This window comes from Nannobrachium achirus (assembly GCF_963921795.1).
Source record: "Nannobrachium achirus genome assembly, chromosome: 20".
NCBI classification, from domain to species: Eukaryota; Metazoa; Chordata; class Actinopteri; order Myctophiformes; family Myctophidae; genus Nannobrachium; species Nannobrachium achirus.
The window spans coordinates 40,024,719-40,042,717 of record NC_137827.1 but is presented as its reverse complement, the minus strand read 5'-3'; the positions used below and the strand labels follow the sequence as shown (position 1 = coordinate 40,042,717).

General features: G+C 42.4%; 1 protein-coding gene across 1 annotated transcript in view; it reads left to right on the top strand.

Annotated features, from left to right (window-relative positions):
- rbks (ribokinase) overlaps positions 1-17,999 on the top strand; it is a 48,541-nt gene that overhangs the window by 14,013 nt on the left and 16,529 nt on the right. The window contains exons 3-7 of the mRNA XM_080750523.1: positions 318-450; positions 1,640-1,703; positions 2,143-2,205; positions 4,212-4,376; positions 11,748-11,839. Of these exons, the coding sequence (XP_080606649.1) occupies positions 318-450; positions 1,640-1,703; positions 2,143-2,205; positions 4,212-4,376; positions 11,748-11,839 (517 nt within the window). The remainder of the gene's footprint in view (positions 1-317; positions 451-1,639; positions 1,704-2,142; positions 2,206-4,211; positions 4,377-11,747; positions 11,840-17,999) is intronic.

Below are 17,999 nucleotides of genomic sequence, written 5' to 3'. Positions count from 1 at the left end.
ATACAGTATTTTTTTCACTCTCTATCAAATGTCTTTGCCCAAAAATAGACGATCTGCAAGCTCACAACGCGTCGTGTTGCGACGCGTTGTGAGCTTGCAGATCTGCAATTTTTTGGTAAATGATCCGCCCCAGGATAATGGATTTTCGATTATCGCGATAATATCGTAAATCGCGATTTCTTTTGTCACAATAATCGTGATATGAAATGTTCATATCGTCCCATCCCTACATAGCATACAGTATCTGTAGTGACTGTTGTTGTTGTTGTTGTTGTTTGTGTGTAATGTATGGGAGAAATGTTCATTAATGTTCTCAGCCGGGGACCGAGGCTACCGAAGGAAGGGGAAACCATCCATGGCCATGAGTTCTTCACTGGATTTGGAGGCAAAGGGGCCAACCAGTGCATACAGGCTGCAAGACTGGGGGCCAAGGCCATTATGGTCTGCAAGGTAGGGACCTAGTAACTAGGAACTGTGTTTGTGTGTGTGTGTGTGTGTGTGTGTGTGTGTGTGTGTGTGGCACGCGTGCGTGCGTGCGTGCGTGCGTGCGTGCGTGCGTGCGTGCGTGCGTGCGTGCGTGCGTGCGTGCGTGCGTGCGTGCGTGCGTGCGTGCGTGCGTGCGTGCGTGCGTGCAGACCCCTGCAGTACAGTATGTTTTCCTGCAGATACACAGTACAGAATATGTGTTGGCTTGCCCAATGCTCTCCTCATCCACTTTTTCATACTTTTAGAGTTGCAGAACAAACATGAACACCCAACAATTACCCAGTTAACAGCTACCACCATGAACCTCCTAGCCGCGTTCTCTCTTTTCCAGCCCATCATCTCAACCGCCGCAACAACTCCCCAACTCGCTCATTTTCCGTTGATCAATACCATACCGCATGCATACGTCCACCCACGCTTCCACGCTCTCAAAGAGGCCTTATTCCCTTTCTATACAACCCTGAGTCTCCAATCAGTAGGCACAGAGCAGCCTTTCAACCCGAGCACCAAAGCGCCGGTGCCCCACCTCGATCAGAACAAAAGGGCCGGATCGATAACAGCCCGAGCGCAGGAGAAGTTCTCTGGGCATGGGGAGAACCCAAAAATAGACCGCCAGGCTCGCGGAATAAAAGATCCAAGACGCCCGGGCCGCAACTTCAAAAAGAGTGGAGTCAAGCAGCCACAATCAGCGCAACCCAACATCACAGGCAGCCGGGGCACCCGCGTTTTGGCACATTGTTGAAGAAAGCGTGGGTTCGAAGTGGGCGCCTCGGGGCAGGGTGGGGACCTCTCCCGCACCCCCCAACTCATTTCAGATGTGGACATCCCTGTGCGGATGAAGGGGAGAGGCGAAGGAGGGGAAGGAACGAAAATGGAGGAGAGGTGGACATGAAGAGGCGTCAAGGCGGGGTCATCATATCTCCAAGGCTTGGCGCGGCTGGCCGTGTGTGTGCGTGTGCTCGTGTTGGCGTTGTGTGTTGGTGCGTGCACGTTTGCGGCGCCGGCATGATGCCAGTATGCCGGCAGGGCGCAAAGAGAATCCAACCCAACTGAGGTTTGAGTCTAGCGCTCTTCAAAAGTTTGCCGCTAACCAAGTCTGACCCCGTTTGACTCCTTCTTTCTTTTTAATCGTTTCGCATTCAATCTTTTCTAGGTCGGTGAGGATTCCTATGGAGACAGATACATCCAGAATTTCAAAGACAACAGCGTTTGCGCAGGTAAGGCAAGAATTTCGCCCAAACGGGTGGATCTGTTTCAGAGCAGTGGGAATTTTCTCAATTACTCTTAGGGCTTTTTAAACATCCTTGAGTTTTTTTTATTCTTTTTGAATATTTATATACATATGAAAAAATAAACGCCAGGGGCAGAATGTATGAATAATGGAAAAACTCCTTAATTGGAATAAGATTTGTGGGTTAAAAGCTCGAAAGTTTCTCCAAGTCATTAACAGTGAATACTGCGTGAACATTCTCTCTCTCGGTCGTCCTCAGATTCTGCCTTTTTAATACTGCACGATTTGTGCATGGACTATATCACATCTGTCTAGCACCACAAAAAGCTCAAATAAGTTAGTTTGTTTATTTAAAAGAGAAGCAAAAGATGGATTCAAAGTCTCCCTCTCTCTCTCTTTCTCTCTCTCTCTCTGTGTCTTTGCAGAATTTGTGTGGCGGACCTCCGCGGCAGCCACAGGAATAGCCTCCATTATGGTCAACGACGAAGGTGAGTGCTTTAGCTCACAGTGTTTCCCAAACAGTGGGTCGTGACCCATTTGTGGGTCACGGACCAATTTTTATGGGTCACAACTCGATTAAAAATTACATTTCCTTTTCCTACTTTAAAAAAAAAGATATATATATATATATATATATATATATTTATTTTATTTATTTATTGTTTTTCAAATAATTCAAGCAACATGTTGTGCTCTTATAGATCTTCCATTTTCACTAGTTTGGGTCCCGGGCAAACATCTAATCTCTTTTGGGTCTCAACCTGAAAAGATTGGGAACCACTGTGTTGGTTTAGACCGGGGGTCAGCAACCTGACGCACAAAAGTAGTGAAAACAGCAGATCTACAAGCACACAACGCCTCGCGGTGCGAGGCGTTGTGTGCTTGTAGATCGGCTGTTTTCACTAGTTTAGTTCATTTTTTAAATGATAAATACAAAACGAAGTTTTGGACATACAAGGTTTCCACCCGACAATGACGATATACAAGGCTTTTATAATTTTTTGTGGCCCCAGACAGATTTTTTTTGGTTTTTTTTGGTCCAATATGGCTCTTTCAACATTTTGGGTTGCCGACCCCTGGTTTAGACCCTGAATGAGCACACCTGTCCACACAATAATATGGTTTCTACAGTGCCGTCCTGAACATACAAACACGTGCCCATTCCTAACATTCTACTTATAGGAACGGGTTTATAAATACACCCACATGCTACAGTAAAATAATATAATGTAATAATTGCTCTGCTAGCCATTCAATCTTTTTTTTTCTTCTTTTTACTGGAATTGAATCCATCTGAAATTGTTTACCGGGTAGATTGCCTTAAAAAAAAGCCAGAGAGAAATGGAAAAACAATGTGAAGGAGACTTCCAATAGTACACAGTATGAACTCAATGTCGAGGACAAATAAAATCCAATTAATTTTACGTACTTCACTGATTGAGAGAAATGTCCAAGGACACAGCTAGCTGGGGAAAAGGATGAGATCTAAACAAATTATTGTGTTTTCTTCTGTGTCCTTTTTCCTGGGGATTACAGTACACACTACCTCATGTTGATACTTTCTGGCTTTGGAAAACATGAATTCTAATTTCCTTATAGAACTAAAAGAGAAAGCTTGGATATCATAAGTACTATAGGAGCATTGTCATTGATTTTTGACTGCAGAGTTGTCACTGTTCTAAATTAATTTACTTGCAGCATATTTTAAGCTCACGGTTATTTCTCAAATACCTTTACAGGAAGGTGAAAACATGAATTTCTCACTGATTTCCAGTATGTGTAACCGTAACAATTTTATGCTCTATCACAATATTTGCAGGTGTAAAAGTGTGCTTTCGTTTAATTTAAAAATTTAAATTAAATATCACAAGTTGGCAATTTAGACATTTTCAAATCAATATTTCATATACACTGTGTATCACAAAACATGTAATGTAATGATAACCCAGGAAAGCATCCCTGTCATTTTAGATTTTTGTGTTGGCTATTCAAAAGTTGCAGATATACCGGTACAAGCTACAAGATTGCTGCCAGAATTTCCATCTGCTATTTTTGAACATTTGAAACATTTTAAAAGATATCGTCACTGTCGGGCAGAAACCTTGTATCTCCAAAGTTTTCCCCAAAGTAAAGCCCTTATTATACAAGATTGTCGCACAAAACTTGTGAAAATAGCACATCTACAAGCACACAACGCCTCGCACCACGAGGCGTTGTGTGCTTGTAGATCGCCTATTTTCACAAGTTTGAATCATTTTTAAAATGATTAATACAAAACAATACAAACGGTTTTGGACATACAAGGTTTCTACCCGACAACGGCAATATTGAAAGTGTGAGAAGTGATTTAGACGGTATTTTGTAGAATCTGCCTCAGGTCTTGCACTTGTCTGCGTGTGTGTGTGTGTGTGTGTGTGTGTGTGTGCGTGTGCGTGTGCGTGTGCGTGTGTGTGTGTGTGTGTGTGCATGTGTGCCTGCGTGCTTATGTGTGCAGGTAAGAATCTGATCATGATCGTGGCCGGTGCCAACATGCTGCTGGACGCTGCGGAGCTGCAGAGGGTCCTGCCGGCCCTCCGGAGATCCAAGGTGTTGGTGTGTCAGCTGGAGATCAGCCCCGAGACGTCCCTGCAGGCACTGCGTCTGGCACGGGACAACAACGGTGAGGGAACACACAGTGGTATCAGGTAGGGCTGCGAATCTTTGGGTTTCCCACGATTTGATTCAGAATCGATTCTTGGGGTCACGATTCCCTTTTTTTATTTTCGATTTTACTCCAGTCTGCTGGCATGAAAGCAGAATACATTTACGTAGCTTTTATAATTGTAAAGGTTTTTTATCAACTTATTGCAATAATGTAAACACACAAAGGTAAATCCAAGACAACATGTCTGATTTATTCATGCTTGCACACATTATTTTAACTTGTACAAACACAACATAATATCTAATAAATGATCGTAATAAAAATAATAATAATAAAAAATAATAAAATAAAAATGATAAAATTCATAATATCTATAAAATAATATCTAATAAAAAAAAATATTTTTGGAAAATGAGAATCGATTCTGAATCTTACCATGTTAGAAACAAGATTTGAATTCGAATAGATTTTTTCCTGCACCCTTAGTATCAGGGGTCATCATTATGTCTGTGTACACGGACAAAATGTGTCCGTGGGAAAGACTTAGCCTCGTCTGTGGGAAATTTGGGATTTTCTGTTTTACGCACCGCGTACTTATTTCGACCATAAGACCCCAATTACTGCATGTCAAGTCTCCAGGTTTTGAATATGTATGACACTGATTTACTATGACGCTATGGCACCTTATATGAGTCCTAGTACTAGTGGTTCTCAAATGTTTTATTTGAATTGCAAGAAACTCCCGTAACTAAATGGACCCTACTGACTGATCAACGGGTCATTAGTCAGTAGGAGACTCTTTGAGTAATCAAATGAATGGCTTATAGGAAACGAAAACGAAAACAAAAGAATATCCATGAATTCAAGGCTTCACGAGGTGTGTGATTTATATGAAATACGTTATCTTTGGGGTGAACTACTCCTTTAATGAGCCTAAACAGTGATGCTTGAACTCCACGTCTTTCCAACACTCTTTGAGAGAGAAGGTTCTCAATATACTTTTTCTCTGAGATAAAACTTCCTTTTTCTCTCTCTCTCTCTCGTTATGGTCCGGGCAGCTCTACTTTATTTGTCCTTAGAGTTTTCCATAGCCCACCGGTTTTACTTTGCAACCCTTGCTCGTTGTGTAAATTGGAGCATGAAGCCAGTGTCTGAGTTTCACATAACCAGGTATCTCAAAATGATTGTGATCATTTTGAGATACCTGGTTATGTGAAACATGCCAAAGGTTGAGTCAAAGACCTGGTGTTGCGTTAGCAATTAAGAAACACGCGCCTTAAACGATTAATGATCTTTTTGATCCGGACAATTCTGCTGATGAACTCTTCTGTATTTCTCATTTTGTCTCCCTCCTTCCTCATCCTACTCTTCAACTTTCTCCACTTCCTCCTTCTACCTCACCCCCGACTATTTCTAAGCAGCAGCTATATTTAGATTTTTTTTATTTCTGTACCTATTGCACCTATTATATTATTAGAAGTCCTGGGCGTCACTCCAGTCTCCTGTGAGAGTCTACTGGCCCTGTCTTCGGGGGCCTGTCGCCAGTAATGGCGTGGCATGCGGGGCGCCGCAGCAGAATAGAGTCGTACTTGCCGCAGCAGTGTTGCAGATGGGGTGCCCAGATGGCCTCACGCAGCGACATACACATACTCTCTCTCGCCCCGAAATCTCCTCGCTATACCGGCGCGAAAGCGGAAAGACCGACGTCAGCAAAGAACAGCGTCGAAGGTGGCACCTCGGCATGGCAGGGCCTGGGCATTGCGCAAATGGCGATCTCGAGGGAGAGCGGGTGTTAATGGCTTTGGCAGCAGAGGCTTAATGACGTGGGTGTGATGTAACGGAGCAAAATCTCATCACCGTCTAACCACACGTACTGTGAATGAGTCCCAAAAGATACATTTTGTCCGGACTTGACCTTGATACAGGACGGATACGTTATTCTTTTGGAGTGTTTTTTAGGAAAGAAACGATTCCACAGTTTATATACACAGCAGGGCATATTGCAGTGGTGGAAAAAGTACTAATCTTTTTTTACTTAAGTAAAAGTATCAATACTGCAGTGTAGAAATACTCTCTGTTATAAGTAAAAGTCTGGAATTAAAAATTTACTTGAGTAAAAGTACAAAGGTATTGGTAGCAAAATGTACTTAAAGTAGAAAAGTATTCATTATGCAGAATGTCCCATTTCACAAGTTTTCAATTGTCTAAAATGTCTAAAAGCCTTTTGAAAATAGCAGATCTACAAGCTCAAAGTAAAAGTACAGTATTTTTCTCTCAGATGTAGTGGAGTAGAAATAAAATAGTGCTGGAAATTAGAAATACTCAAGTAAAGTACAAACACCTCAAAATTGTATCACTGAATAGCATTTTGATATTGTCTGTCGGTTGTAAACCTTGTATGTTCCCCCCAATTATTTTTCCCCAGGAAATGGCGAAACCTGTGTTCCAATTGATCCAATGTAGTTATTATTTAGTCACAGGCTCTTGTTAATACTTTTAATTGGTACAGTATTATTATATATTATTATTAACAATCTGTCGAAGATCTGATGAAATCTTCCAACGTTGAGGTTTCCACCCGACAGCCTTCCTACTCCAACTGGAAAGTGACTACATGTTCCAATACATTGTCAATGAAGTTCCTTTCTTCCCTCCATCTGCTCTCTCTCTTCCTGCCTGTTTGCTCCGAAAAAGAAAAAAGAAAAAAAAGAAATTGGCGGGCCTTGATGGCGTCATAGTGCTTGATTTTACACTTGGTTGCATGCTGAAAATAGCCGATGCTATTTAAAATAGCTGCTATTTTCAGAGTGCAACACCCGAGCACAACATCTTCTCCTATTCCCTCCCTAACAATTTAGTCTAGTTTTTATTTGTTGACGAAATTGTCAGTATATGTAGTCTTAGTTTTAATCATCATAGCTTAGTTTTTATTTCGTTTTTGTCAGTGAAAAACAGCGAACATTCTTCGTCATAATTATAGTCGACGAAATCAACACTTGACGTCTTCCTCCCCCTCTTCCTGCGCTGTGTATAACGGGGCCGCTTTTTACGTTTCTCGCCAGATGCAATTAGTGCCTGTAAAAGCCCTTTTAGATACTCACTGGTGACTCATGCGTTTGTCTGTGCCTGCGTGTGCATGCGTGTCAGGGTTATGTCTTTCTCACTCTGCACCCCGTTGGCTTAGTTGTCTTTTATGTTGTTCTTCCCTCAGCTCTCCTCAGGAGGAGAGATTTACTACCACAATGAAGAAATATTCTGCTACAAGTAGGGAATCTAGGGATGGGAGGATATTCACTATTATCGTGATAAAAAAACACTCACAATCAGGCCTGACATTTTGTCATTCAAGGGGGGGGAAAGACGCTTGGCCTTTGGTGTTGTAAATTCTTTGAGGGCACTACGTCTAAATGCCAGGGCAGGAAGGCCATAAAATAAAACAAGATCTTTCTTTTTTGAAATAATTCGTTTAACAGTTAAGGATGATTAAAAAATGTATATGTAGACTATCTGCATTGAAATAAATAAATGATGGTTTGTACAATTTGATCAACCAATCAAAGATTGGTTTAAAGATGGGGAAGTTATGAATTCATAATCTCAACAAGACACTGGTCAGTGACAGAGGAAAAAGTGGTACAGTCAGCTGGGCTGGGGCATTAAGGCCACTGTGGCAGGGCATGTCATTCTTGCTATGTACTGTACAGTACATAGCAGCAACATCACAAAAATGTGTTCCCGTCCTGAAAGGTAAAAACACAAAAAAAGGTTCCTGTTAAAAAAATATGAAACAAATACATCCCTGTCATGACATGTAATTAGTTACTTTCAAGTTCCACCACTGCTCTCCATAAGTAAATGAAAGAAGAATAAAAAAACAGCTGTATGCCTATGAGTTTTAACTGCTGAACCCTGTGTGTCTGTGCAGATCTTACAAAACATCTGCAATCAGCTCCCGAACCTTGAACCGAAGAGAGTCATGACACATACAGTATGCCAGACATGACTCAGTGTGTGTGGATCACAGGGTTTCCACATCTGTCCCAGCAGCTGTGTTTGTGTGTTTGTGAAGGGTGTACTGGACTGTGTGTGTGTGCGTGTGTGTGTGTGTGTGTGTGTGTGTGTGTGTGCGTGTGTGTGTGTGTGTGTGTGTGGGTGTGTGTGTGTGTGTGTGTGTGTGTGTGTGTGTGCGTGCGCGTGTGCGTGCGTGCGTGCGTGTGTGTGTGCGTGCATACGCGCATACAGCTGGTTTTGAGGACACCTGGAGCCAAAGGCAGAATAGAGTGACCTGACACCAACATGTCTATTACTGTGACACCTGCAGTAGCAGCTCGGTACATCAGAAGGACATGCATCCGTCTACAAGCGGGGTTTCACTCCCAGGGGCCGTACCAGCTGCCTGGCCTGCTTATAATACTTAATGCAATTTATACATTGCCGAAAATGGCCGATCCACAAGCTCAACGGTGCTTCGTGAGCTTGTAGATTGGCTATTGTCAACATTACACATGTACTGTATAAGCCTCCTGCCTCAAATGAAGGTTGCATTTTGCACGTCCGTTTCTCCAGCGACACTTGGCAGCCGCTGCCGCAGTGACTATGATTGACATGAACGCTCGTGGTCGCACCACAGATGGCAGATAGAGACAGGAGACGATGCGAGGGATAGAGGCAACAGCAGGCCGGTCTTCCTTTTCTAGCTACGCTGTTAGCTGTCGCACTAGACGTGACACCATGGCTGCGTTTCACCAGCCAGCCAGAGGGAGAGAGAGAAAGAACTGAAGTGGGTGTAAAGCCTAATTTTATTCAGTCGAAATATTATTTTCGGTGAAGGGATACAGCCATACGGCGAAGCATAAATTAGCTAGAAGAGCATAAGACAGAGAGAATGACAGAAGTCATTCAAACCGAGGATCAGCCTTATTGGGCAAGTTACAGTGATGTTACACAGGTCAAATCCGATGGATAGTGGATATAGCCACAGCATTTTAGCTTTTTTTGCTGCATTATTAGGTCTCCTCTGCTTTGCACCCCAAAAGATGTCCGGGACCCCCCCTAGAAGCATGTGTGTCATACATACGCAGTTAACTCTGCATGAGAGGGGTATACTGTGGATTAAGAATCAACAGAGTGCCACTTTGTGTGACATGGCATGTAAGGGGGGGAAAAGAATACGTTCTGACTCTGTGAGAGAAAGACAAGATGAAGATGAAAAGAGGGAGGGAGGTTGAGAAATCCAGACAGACATCTGCTGGAGGCAGGCACCATCCAGAAATCTCCCTGGCTTTGGAAAGCAGAAAGATGGAAAACCGAGGTGTGATCCAATATCCAGAGCGGGTGAAGTCCCGCTGATCTGTGTGTGACGTGGGTTTGGCTGGCTCCTCTTAGTGTGGTGAACAGTACAAGCGCACGTACGTGTGCGTGCGTGCGTGTGCGTTTGTGCGTGCGTGCGCGTGCGTGCGCGCACGTGCATGTGTGTGTGCGTGCATGTGTGTGTGTGTGTGTGTGTGTGTGTGTGTGTGTGTGTGTAAAGTAACTAAGTACATTTATTCAATTCAAGTACTGTACTTAAGTAAAATTTGGAGGTATTTTTTCTGATTTTCAGTTTTTTCTACTCCACTACATCTAAGAGGCAAATATTGTAATTTTACTCCTCTACACTTATTTGAAGTTACTACTGTAGTTACTTTGCAATCATTACAAAACATTACACAACAGTAACCACTTCAGCCCTATATAGCCTACCATACATTTCAGCCTTGTGAGCTTGTAGATCTGCTATTTTCATAAGATTCTTGTACATTTCATACATTTGAAAACGTGAAATGGGACATTCTGCATAATGAGTACTTCCTACTTTTGGTACTTTAAGTACATTTTGATACCAATACTTTTGTACTTTTACTCAATTACATTTGTAATTCCGGACTTGCAACAGAGGCTTTCTACATTGCAGTATTGATACTTTTACTTAAGTAAGAAATGCGAGTACCTTTTCCACCACTGTGTGTATGTGTGTGCGCGTGACACGCTGTTTCACTCTAACTTGCAGAGCTACCCAGCATCCACCTCAAAGCGCCAGGTGGCCAAAGCCCTGCGCAAACCCACGCAGCTGCTCTCATGCACCCACGCAACACACGCACGCACGTACGTATGTGCACAGGCATGCGCAACACAGCCAGCAGACCGAGCATACACATCTATAACACCACAGACTTTGATGTCACCAACGACACAAATGTGTACTTTGCGCACACGCGCACACACACGCACGCACACACACACACACACACACACACACACACACACACACACACACACACACACACACACACACACACAGGGCTTTAATATGCACATGGAGATATCATAATTCACCACTTTGTTGGCCAGGCTTATCTTCTCGCATGCTTTACACAGGCAGCGCTCTGTATTAGAGTGAATTAAGGCATTCATCTCATGAATATGCATAAGACGTGCAACATCTCAAAAACATTGTTTCTCTGTCATTCTCTCCACATCTCTCTCTCTCTCTGTCTCTCTCTCTCTCTCACACACACACACACACACACACTCGTGCGCACACACACACACACACTCGCGCGCACGCGCACACACACACACACACACACACACACACACAGTACACACACATATAGAAAGGGTCAGCACACCCCCACGCGCTAATGCACTTCCTGCACAGCACACAGCATGTAAGGCCATCTCCCCGGGCCTTTCACACCCATGGTATTATTATTTTTTCTTCAGCGAATGCTAATTCGGTCTCTGAAAAGGGTGGCTTTTTATAGCAGCCTTTTCCACTCGAGTGTTGCCTGCATCGATGCCCCCCCCCCCCCCCCCCCCCCCTCGTAGTAAAAGTGTAGCTAAGGTAAATTGACGGACAAGAAACAGGAGAAAACTATCACAGCATTGCAAAAGATAATAAATGCGAAAAATAAATAATAAATGTGTGTGTCATGTATTATGTCATTCATGGACCCCAGGAAGATTAGCAGTCACCAAGGAGTTGGCTAATGGGATTGCATTTAACCAGAAAGTAATTGAATGTTGCAGATCTACAAGCGAGCTTGTACATGAGCAATCTTTTGAAAATCTTAGAAAAAACATGAAAAAAAGGAAAATGTTGAATAATTTAGATTTCTTTTTTAACACACATCTTCTCTTCTGGGGTAACTGGCAACAAAACATTTTCAGATGGGGGACGTGGCCAAATACATCAATTTGGTTGTCCTTGGCACCAACAAGTACTGATTTAGGAGGCATTTGGGTCAATCAATTTCAATTTCAAAGTTAAATTGAAATCTTTTCTTTCATCTTTATTTGGCGTTTCACTGTTCTGTGCTTTGATTGTCTCTCCTCTCATCACAGTGAAGACCATATTCAACCCGGCACCGGCCATCCAAGACCTGGACCCCCATTTCTACAGAACATCTGATGTGTTTTGCTGTAATGAGTCTGAGGTGATGAATCACATGCAGTATGCGTACACAAAGTCACGCACACACGCTCGCTCGCATGCACACGCACACACACACACACACACACGCACAAACACACGCACGCACGCACTCACACACACACACACACACACACACACACACACACACACACACACACACACACTCACACACACCACAGCAAAATCCTGTGTGACAATGTACCGGAAATGTATTACACGCATGCTCACGCACACATGCTCACGCACACATACACACTCATTTTTATGGGTCGCAACTAAGTAAATATCCAGTTTTTAACCCTCTCTGTCATTTTATATTTTAGCTATACTATACAGTATAGCAACATTATGTTTTACAGAATACTGTTAGGATTTAGAAGGCATTTGTAGAATCGGCCAAACTTTCCATCTAAAAAAGATGTGTTATTCGCATGCCGAATTCACACCAACAACCCAACCCGTTTACCTAAAAAAAAAAGAAAAGAAAAAACATACACATCACATTTGCGTGTAGATCAGACCACAACGAGGTATGAGACAGTTCAAAGGTAATCTCTCTCTCTCTCTCTCTCTCTCTCTCTCTCTCTCTCTCTCTCTCTCTCTCTCTCTCTCTTTCTACACACACACACACACACACACACACACACACACACACACCTACCATGGCCTCAGTCGTACATGACTAAGAATCTTTACGGTAAAGGCTGGGCGTCATGGAACCTTGCACCCTGACTGTCAAGACCCGATGACAGACGGCTGAGTGACGGGAGGGGGAAGGGAAAGGAGAGGGGGGGGGGGGGGGTTGGGGAGAGGGCAGGGATGGATGGAAACGTAGTGAAAACAAAAACAGTGCAGATGTGCGCGGGGCGGCTGAGTCACCCTCCTCCTCCCCCCCTCGGAGGTAAAGTGAAGGTGAGTTTTGCCCGGGAGCCTCTTTTTGATGTGGTGAAACGAGGTGGAGAGGAGCGCTGTAGCCCAGGTGTGTGTGTGTGTGTGTCAGGGGGGGCATGAAAGCGAGAGTTGATGAAAGTGACCCTTCTTTTAAAACCCATTTGGGCCTAGAATTATTGAATGCTTTAACCAGTGAAAAATAGCAGATATACAAGCTCACAGCGCGGCACCGAGTGCCGCGCTGCGAGCTTGTAGATCTGCTATTTTTGAAAAAGTCGTGAAAATGGGCGCAAATCTTTGAATATACCGGTATGTGTTTTCAAAGCGAACGTTTGTAACTCAAATTTTGCTTCTGGATGGTCCCTGGAAGTGGAACTAGATATTTTGAGATGGGGGGTCCGTGGCCAAATAAATATCATTTTGGGGGTCCTTCACATGAAAAGGTTTGAGAACCACTGACATAGTAGTCTCTCGAGAACAGACCAACTGAGCTCCATTTAAGTGATAAGGACCTTTTCTTTGACAATGGCTGGCCAGATTGCTGACATAGAAACATAGGTTTTTCAAAAAATCTTAGAAGGATTCAAAAGACACTTATAGAATCGAGTCAAAATTCAAATTTTCACGATAAAAAAAAATAGCAGATCTACAAGCTCACAGCGCGGCACTCGGTGCCGCGCTGTGAGCTTGTATATCTGCTATTTTTCAATAGTTAAAGCATAAAATAATGACACAATAATCTGTACCCGTTCTAAATGGGTTAACCACTTTCAACATGTCGTCCCTATTTTGGGCATGTCATCATGGACGAAAATCTTCCTTTCTTTTATGTTGGAAAAATGACGCTAATGTCTTTCACACATTTCAAAATGTCTCAACACATTGTTTTCAAAATTGTTTTAATAGCTGATCTGCAAGCTAGATCGTCTATTTTTTTGAATAGCCAAACGTGTAATCTATGGCTTAAGTGGTTAAGATTGTTATTATATACAGTACACGTGCAGTATGCACACCTGTGTATACACACATGCGCGCACACACACTCTCACACACACACAAAGACACGCACAGTCTCACAAGTACACTAACACTGTCACGTTGTATTATGGTATGTGAGATAGAGGGTGCTCACTCGTTGGGTGATTAACGCACACAAACACACAGGCAGGTAGGGATGATTCAACCCTCACTCGTACTGGAGAGAGAGAGAGAGAGAGAGAGAGAGAGAGAGAGAGAGAGACAGCCAGATAGAGAGACAGACAGACAGAGAGAGAGAGAGATTGATCCCCTGTCTTGAAGCTGATAGCCAAAAGAAGACGGTTCTCCCTCTTTCTCGCTTGGCGTCTGTCTGACCACAACAGGGTGGCATCGGGGCTCTAAAAGCACTGATCCGCTGTGCGGTTTATTCTTGAACTGTCACGGGCCATTGTTCCCTTTGACAAATTGCGCTGGCAGGGGGATCCAATCTTCCCCAACCCTATTCAGCGCGAGTGTCAGCCATTCCCTGACCTCCCAGTGCGGGGTCGTCTGGCACTCTTGTGTGTGTGTGTGTGTGTGTGTGTGTGTGTGTGTGCGCGTGCGTGCGTGCGTGCGTGCGTGCGTGCGTGCGTGCGTGCGTGCGTGCATATGACAGAGAGAGAAAGAATATGTGTGTGTGGTCTAACATGCTGCAGGGGGCTTATGGAAGACAAAGTGTGAACTATCTTTGATCTACGGCCCACATAGCACGTTTGAAGTGTTTTATAACCAACAAAAGTACCTTTGGTGTTCACCTGAGGACCTGCACACACCTAGATGAGCATTCACACTCCCTGCGGCCCATAACACTCACATAGTTTAGTTAGTTTTGTTGTGTCAATTTGAGGTGAATCATTTGTTATGCGTCAAAAAACTGTATTGACCAAGGAATTTTGAAGGGGATTTTTGATTGGTTACTACAGACATAGTCCACTGAAGCCCTGCTTTATACTTATTCTAAAGGAGCCGCTGCGATGCATTGGGAGCTAGTACGTAGATCTGCTCTTTTTAACAAAAATGTAATACATTTGACAATTGTTTTAAACAATTTTAAGCTATAATGGCATGCTCAAAATAGTGATGCCTGGGATAATGTAGTTAATGGGGAAATGTAATGTTCTAAAACATTAATCATATTTGTACTGTATATTGCTAATTGAAGCATATCAGTTAATTTAATCTCTGTTGTTGATAGATTAACAATGTCTTAAAATGCTACAATTCAGAGAACCAATACTTGTAATGTTATTACAACGTGTTCTGGAACTGTCAGTTGATTTGATTTAGTGTGATTACAGTGATTACAGTATTCTAAATAATGCTTTTTTTTTTTTTTACAGTTTTTTGTTACTTTAACCTTACATTTATGTCATATTACGGTATGTAAATATCTAAATCTTTCAACCTAAGATACAGTATGTATCACTTAAGAGAATAGTAGTTTCCATTACAACAGACAACTATCCACTTGAACCCCAGCATCCTTATTCTGGGGGGAACATTTACCCAAAATAGCAGATTTACAAGCTCAAAAGGCTTCACAATGTGATGTGTTGTGAGCAATTTTTTGTCTTGGAAGTTACTTGGTCCGTCTTACTAATTATAGAGGGTTTAAGTGGTTAAATTGAAGTGATATTGATAAATTCCAAAAATATTATCAAAGAATTCTGCGGCACCCCTAGACTTGCGTCACAGCACACTAGGGTGCTACGTCACCCACTTTGAGAACCACTGCTCTACTGTGTGTGTGACAGGGGAATAAAAGCCGCTGCTTTGATGTCTTATACCTGTACATGTCACACATGGTCAGCGGTATTGTATCTTAATCTTGTGGAAAGTCCCTGACACCAATACCTTATTTTAACCTGGGACTGACCCTAGCGCTGATACCAGCTCTGCGGTGGAGTCATATGACACCCACAAACCCAAACTGTCAAAACTGTCCCACGGGGCATTGACCTAGCACCACATTCTTGTAGTGTACAACATGCATGCGCAGTATGTACATTACATAAAATTATTAAAATAAATATCAGATTCCTTCACAAGTGCCATGTATGATTCAGTCCAGTCCTTGCAACAGCCCCATATATTCATTCATTCATTCATTCATTCATTCAAGCTGACTGTCCTTGAACCACTGTTGCCACTTTGGAGATAATGTGTAGAGGTCTGTTATGTCAGCGAAATGTCAGAAAAGGAGATCATGCATTATAAAGGAATGAATCACTCTGAATAGGGCTGCAGCAGTTAATCAAACTCATACATTCACAATGTATTATTACATTGTGAAAGTTGCATGGTGTGTGATATGAAATGTAAGCATATAACACAATAATCATAGATTATAGTTAAAGTCATACTATGTAACTTTTTTCCAATTAAACAGAAGGGGGCCAAAAAGATATAGGCACTGGAAATGTACCGGAAATGTATTATGCATATGTAAGTAATATGTATTTTAGCATGTGAATACAGTTCCTTGTAGATACACACAAAGTATCTTTGGACACCAGAACCCTAATCAGCATGTGATAAAGTCAAACATTTGGGCTAAAAGGATAACAGCAAAAAAGTCCTGGAGACTTGATTCCATTGTGGTCCTACAGTATGTATTCAGTTCATCAATGTAGCATAACAAATTAACACAATCCTACATGTCATCAACAAAGACAAAACCCTATAATATGTGCAAAGGGAAATATGGAAAAAGGAAACACAACGGCAGTGAATGACACCTTTCGATGAGAATTTACATTTACCTCCCCCTGTGGTCTCCTGTTGGATGTTTTTGCAGGACAGTTTGGAAGAAACCGGTGATCCAAATCTTTCAGTGGATGGTGTCAGGGGCCAGGGAATTCCATATTTTGGTGACAGGGTGTTCCTTCAGTATAGACCAGGGGTCTTCAACAGGGTTACTACAGGGGGTCCTCCAAATCTTCCAATGCTTTTTATATTAACAACTTGAACCATAGTGTCCATATTCTGAGAACTTTAGCCAAAAATAGCAGATCTACAAGCTCACAACGCGCTGCGAGGCGTTGAGAGCTTGTAGATCGGCTATTCTCAGCAAAGAGGTGAAAAAAAGCACATTAAGTACAGAGTAAAAGGTCAAGTTAATAGGTAATGACGGCTCAAGTGGTTAAATATATGAAAACACAATTTTTTTTTTAACAATATATTTATTGAGTTTTCTTTTTTTTTAACAGAGAACATCAAACATATTTTTTACAAACATAAAACAAAAACAATCCCGTAACAAAACCACAACACAATATAAAGAAAAACAACACAATTACAAAAAAAAAATAATAATAACAATTTACATATTTCCTTTTGACAAACAGAGCACACATACCAACAACACCCAGATTCCCATGCCACAAGGCCGTATAATTGGCTGCAGAGGGAAAACGTCTATCCCACTCCCGGTTCCTCCATCAAATGCGAAAGATCGTTGCCCTTGACATATAATGAATAAAATTCCCCCATATTTTCTCAAATAACTCTTGTTTGTTTTTGAGAGTGTATGTGATTCTTTCCAAGGGAAGGCACAAAGATAGTTCCCTAAACCACTGAGCGATGCTGGGTTTCCCTGTCTTTTTCCATGAAAGGGCGATAACCCTTTTGGCTTATAGGAACCCAAGGTCCAGAAATTTTATCTCGCAATTTTTTTATCTTATGGCCAATCGGGTAAAGGCCTAATAGGAAGAGTTTTGGGTCTAGCTCAATATTAATAAGTAGTATCCGTTGTAACTCCTTTCTAACCTCCTCCCAAAACTCCTTTATTTTGCGACATGTCCACAAACAATGGAACAGAGTGCCTTTATCATCGTTACATCTGATACAAGTGTCTGGGATATTAGGATCACATTTGTTTATTTTTTCTGGCGTGATGTACACCCTCATCAGCCAATTATATTGTAGCAATTTTAAACGAGTATTACTAGTCTGTGCCTGAGCCTCCTCACAGGCTGTGTTAAACTCATCCATTGTTAGTTCCCCTTGTAAATCAGAGTTCCAGGCATTAAATCTAGATTCAGATGTTTCGGGCCTGAAAACACAAATTGATATGAATCCAAAATACACTGATGATTGTGCTGTCAAACGATATGGAATGTATGAAAAGGTTGTGGGGGTCCCTGCCTCATCTCTCTCAACTAAGGGGTCCTTGGCCTGAAAACGTTGAAGACCCCTGGTATAGACAAATACAGAAATGACAGCGGAGCTACGCGAGGTGTCACAAAAAAGAA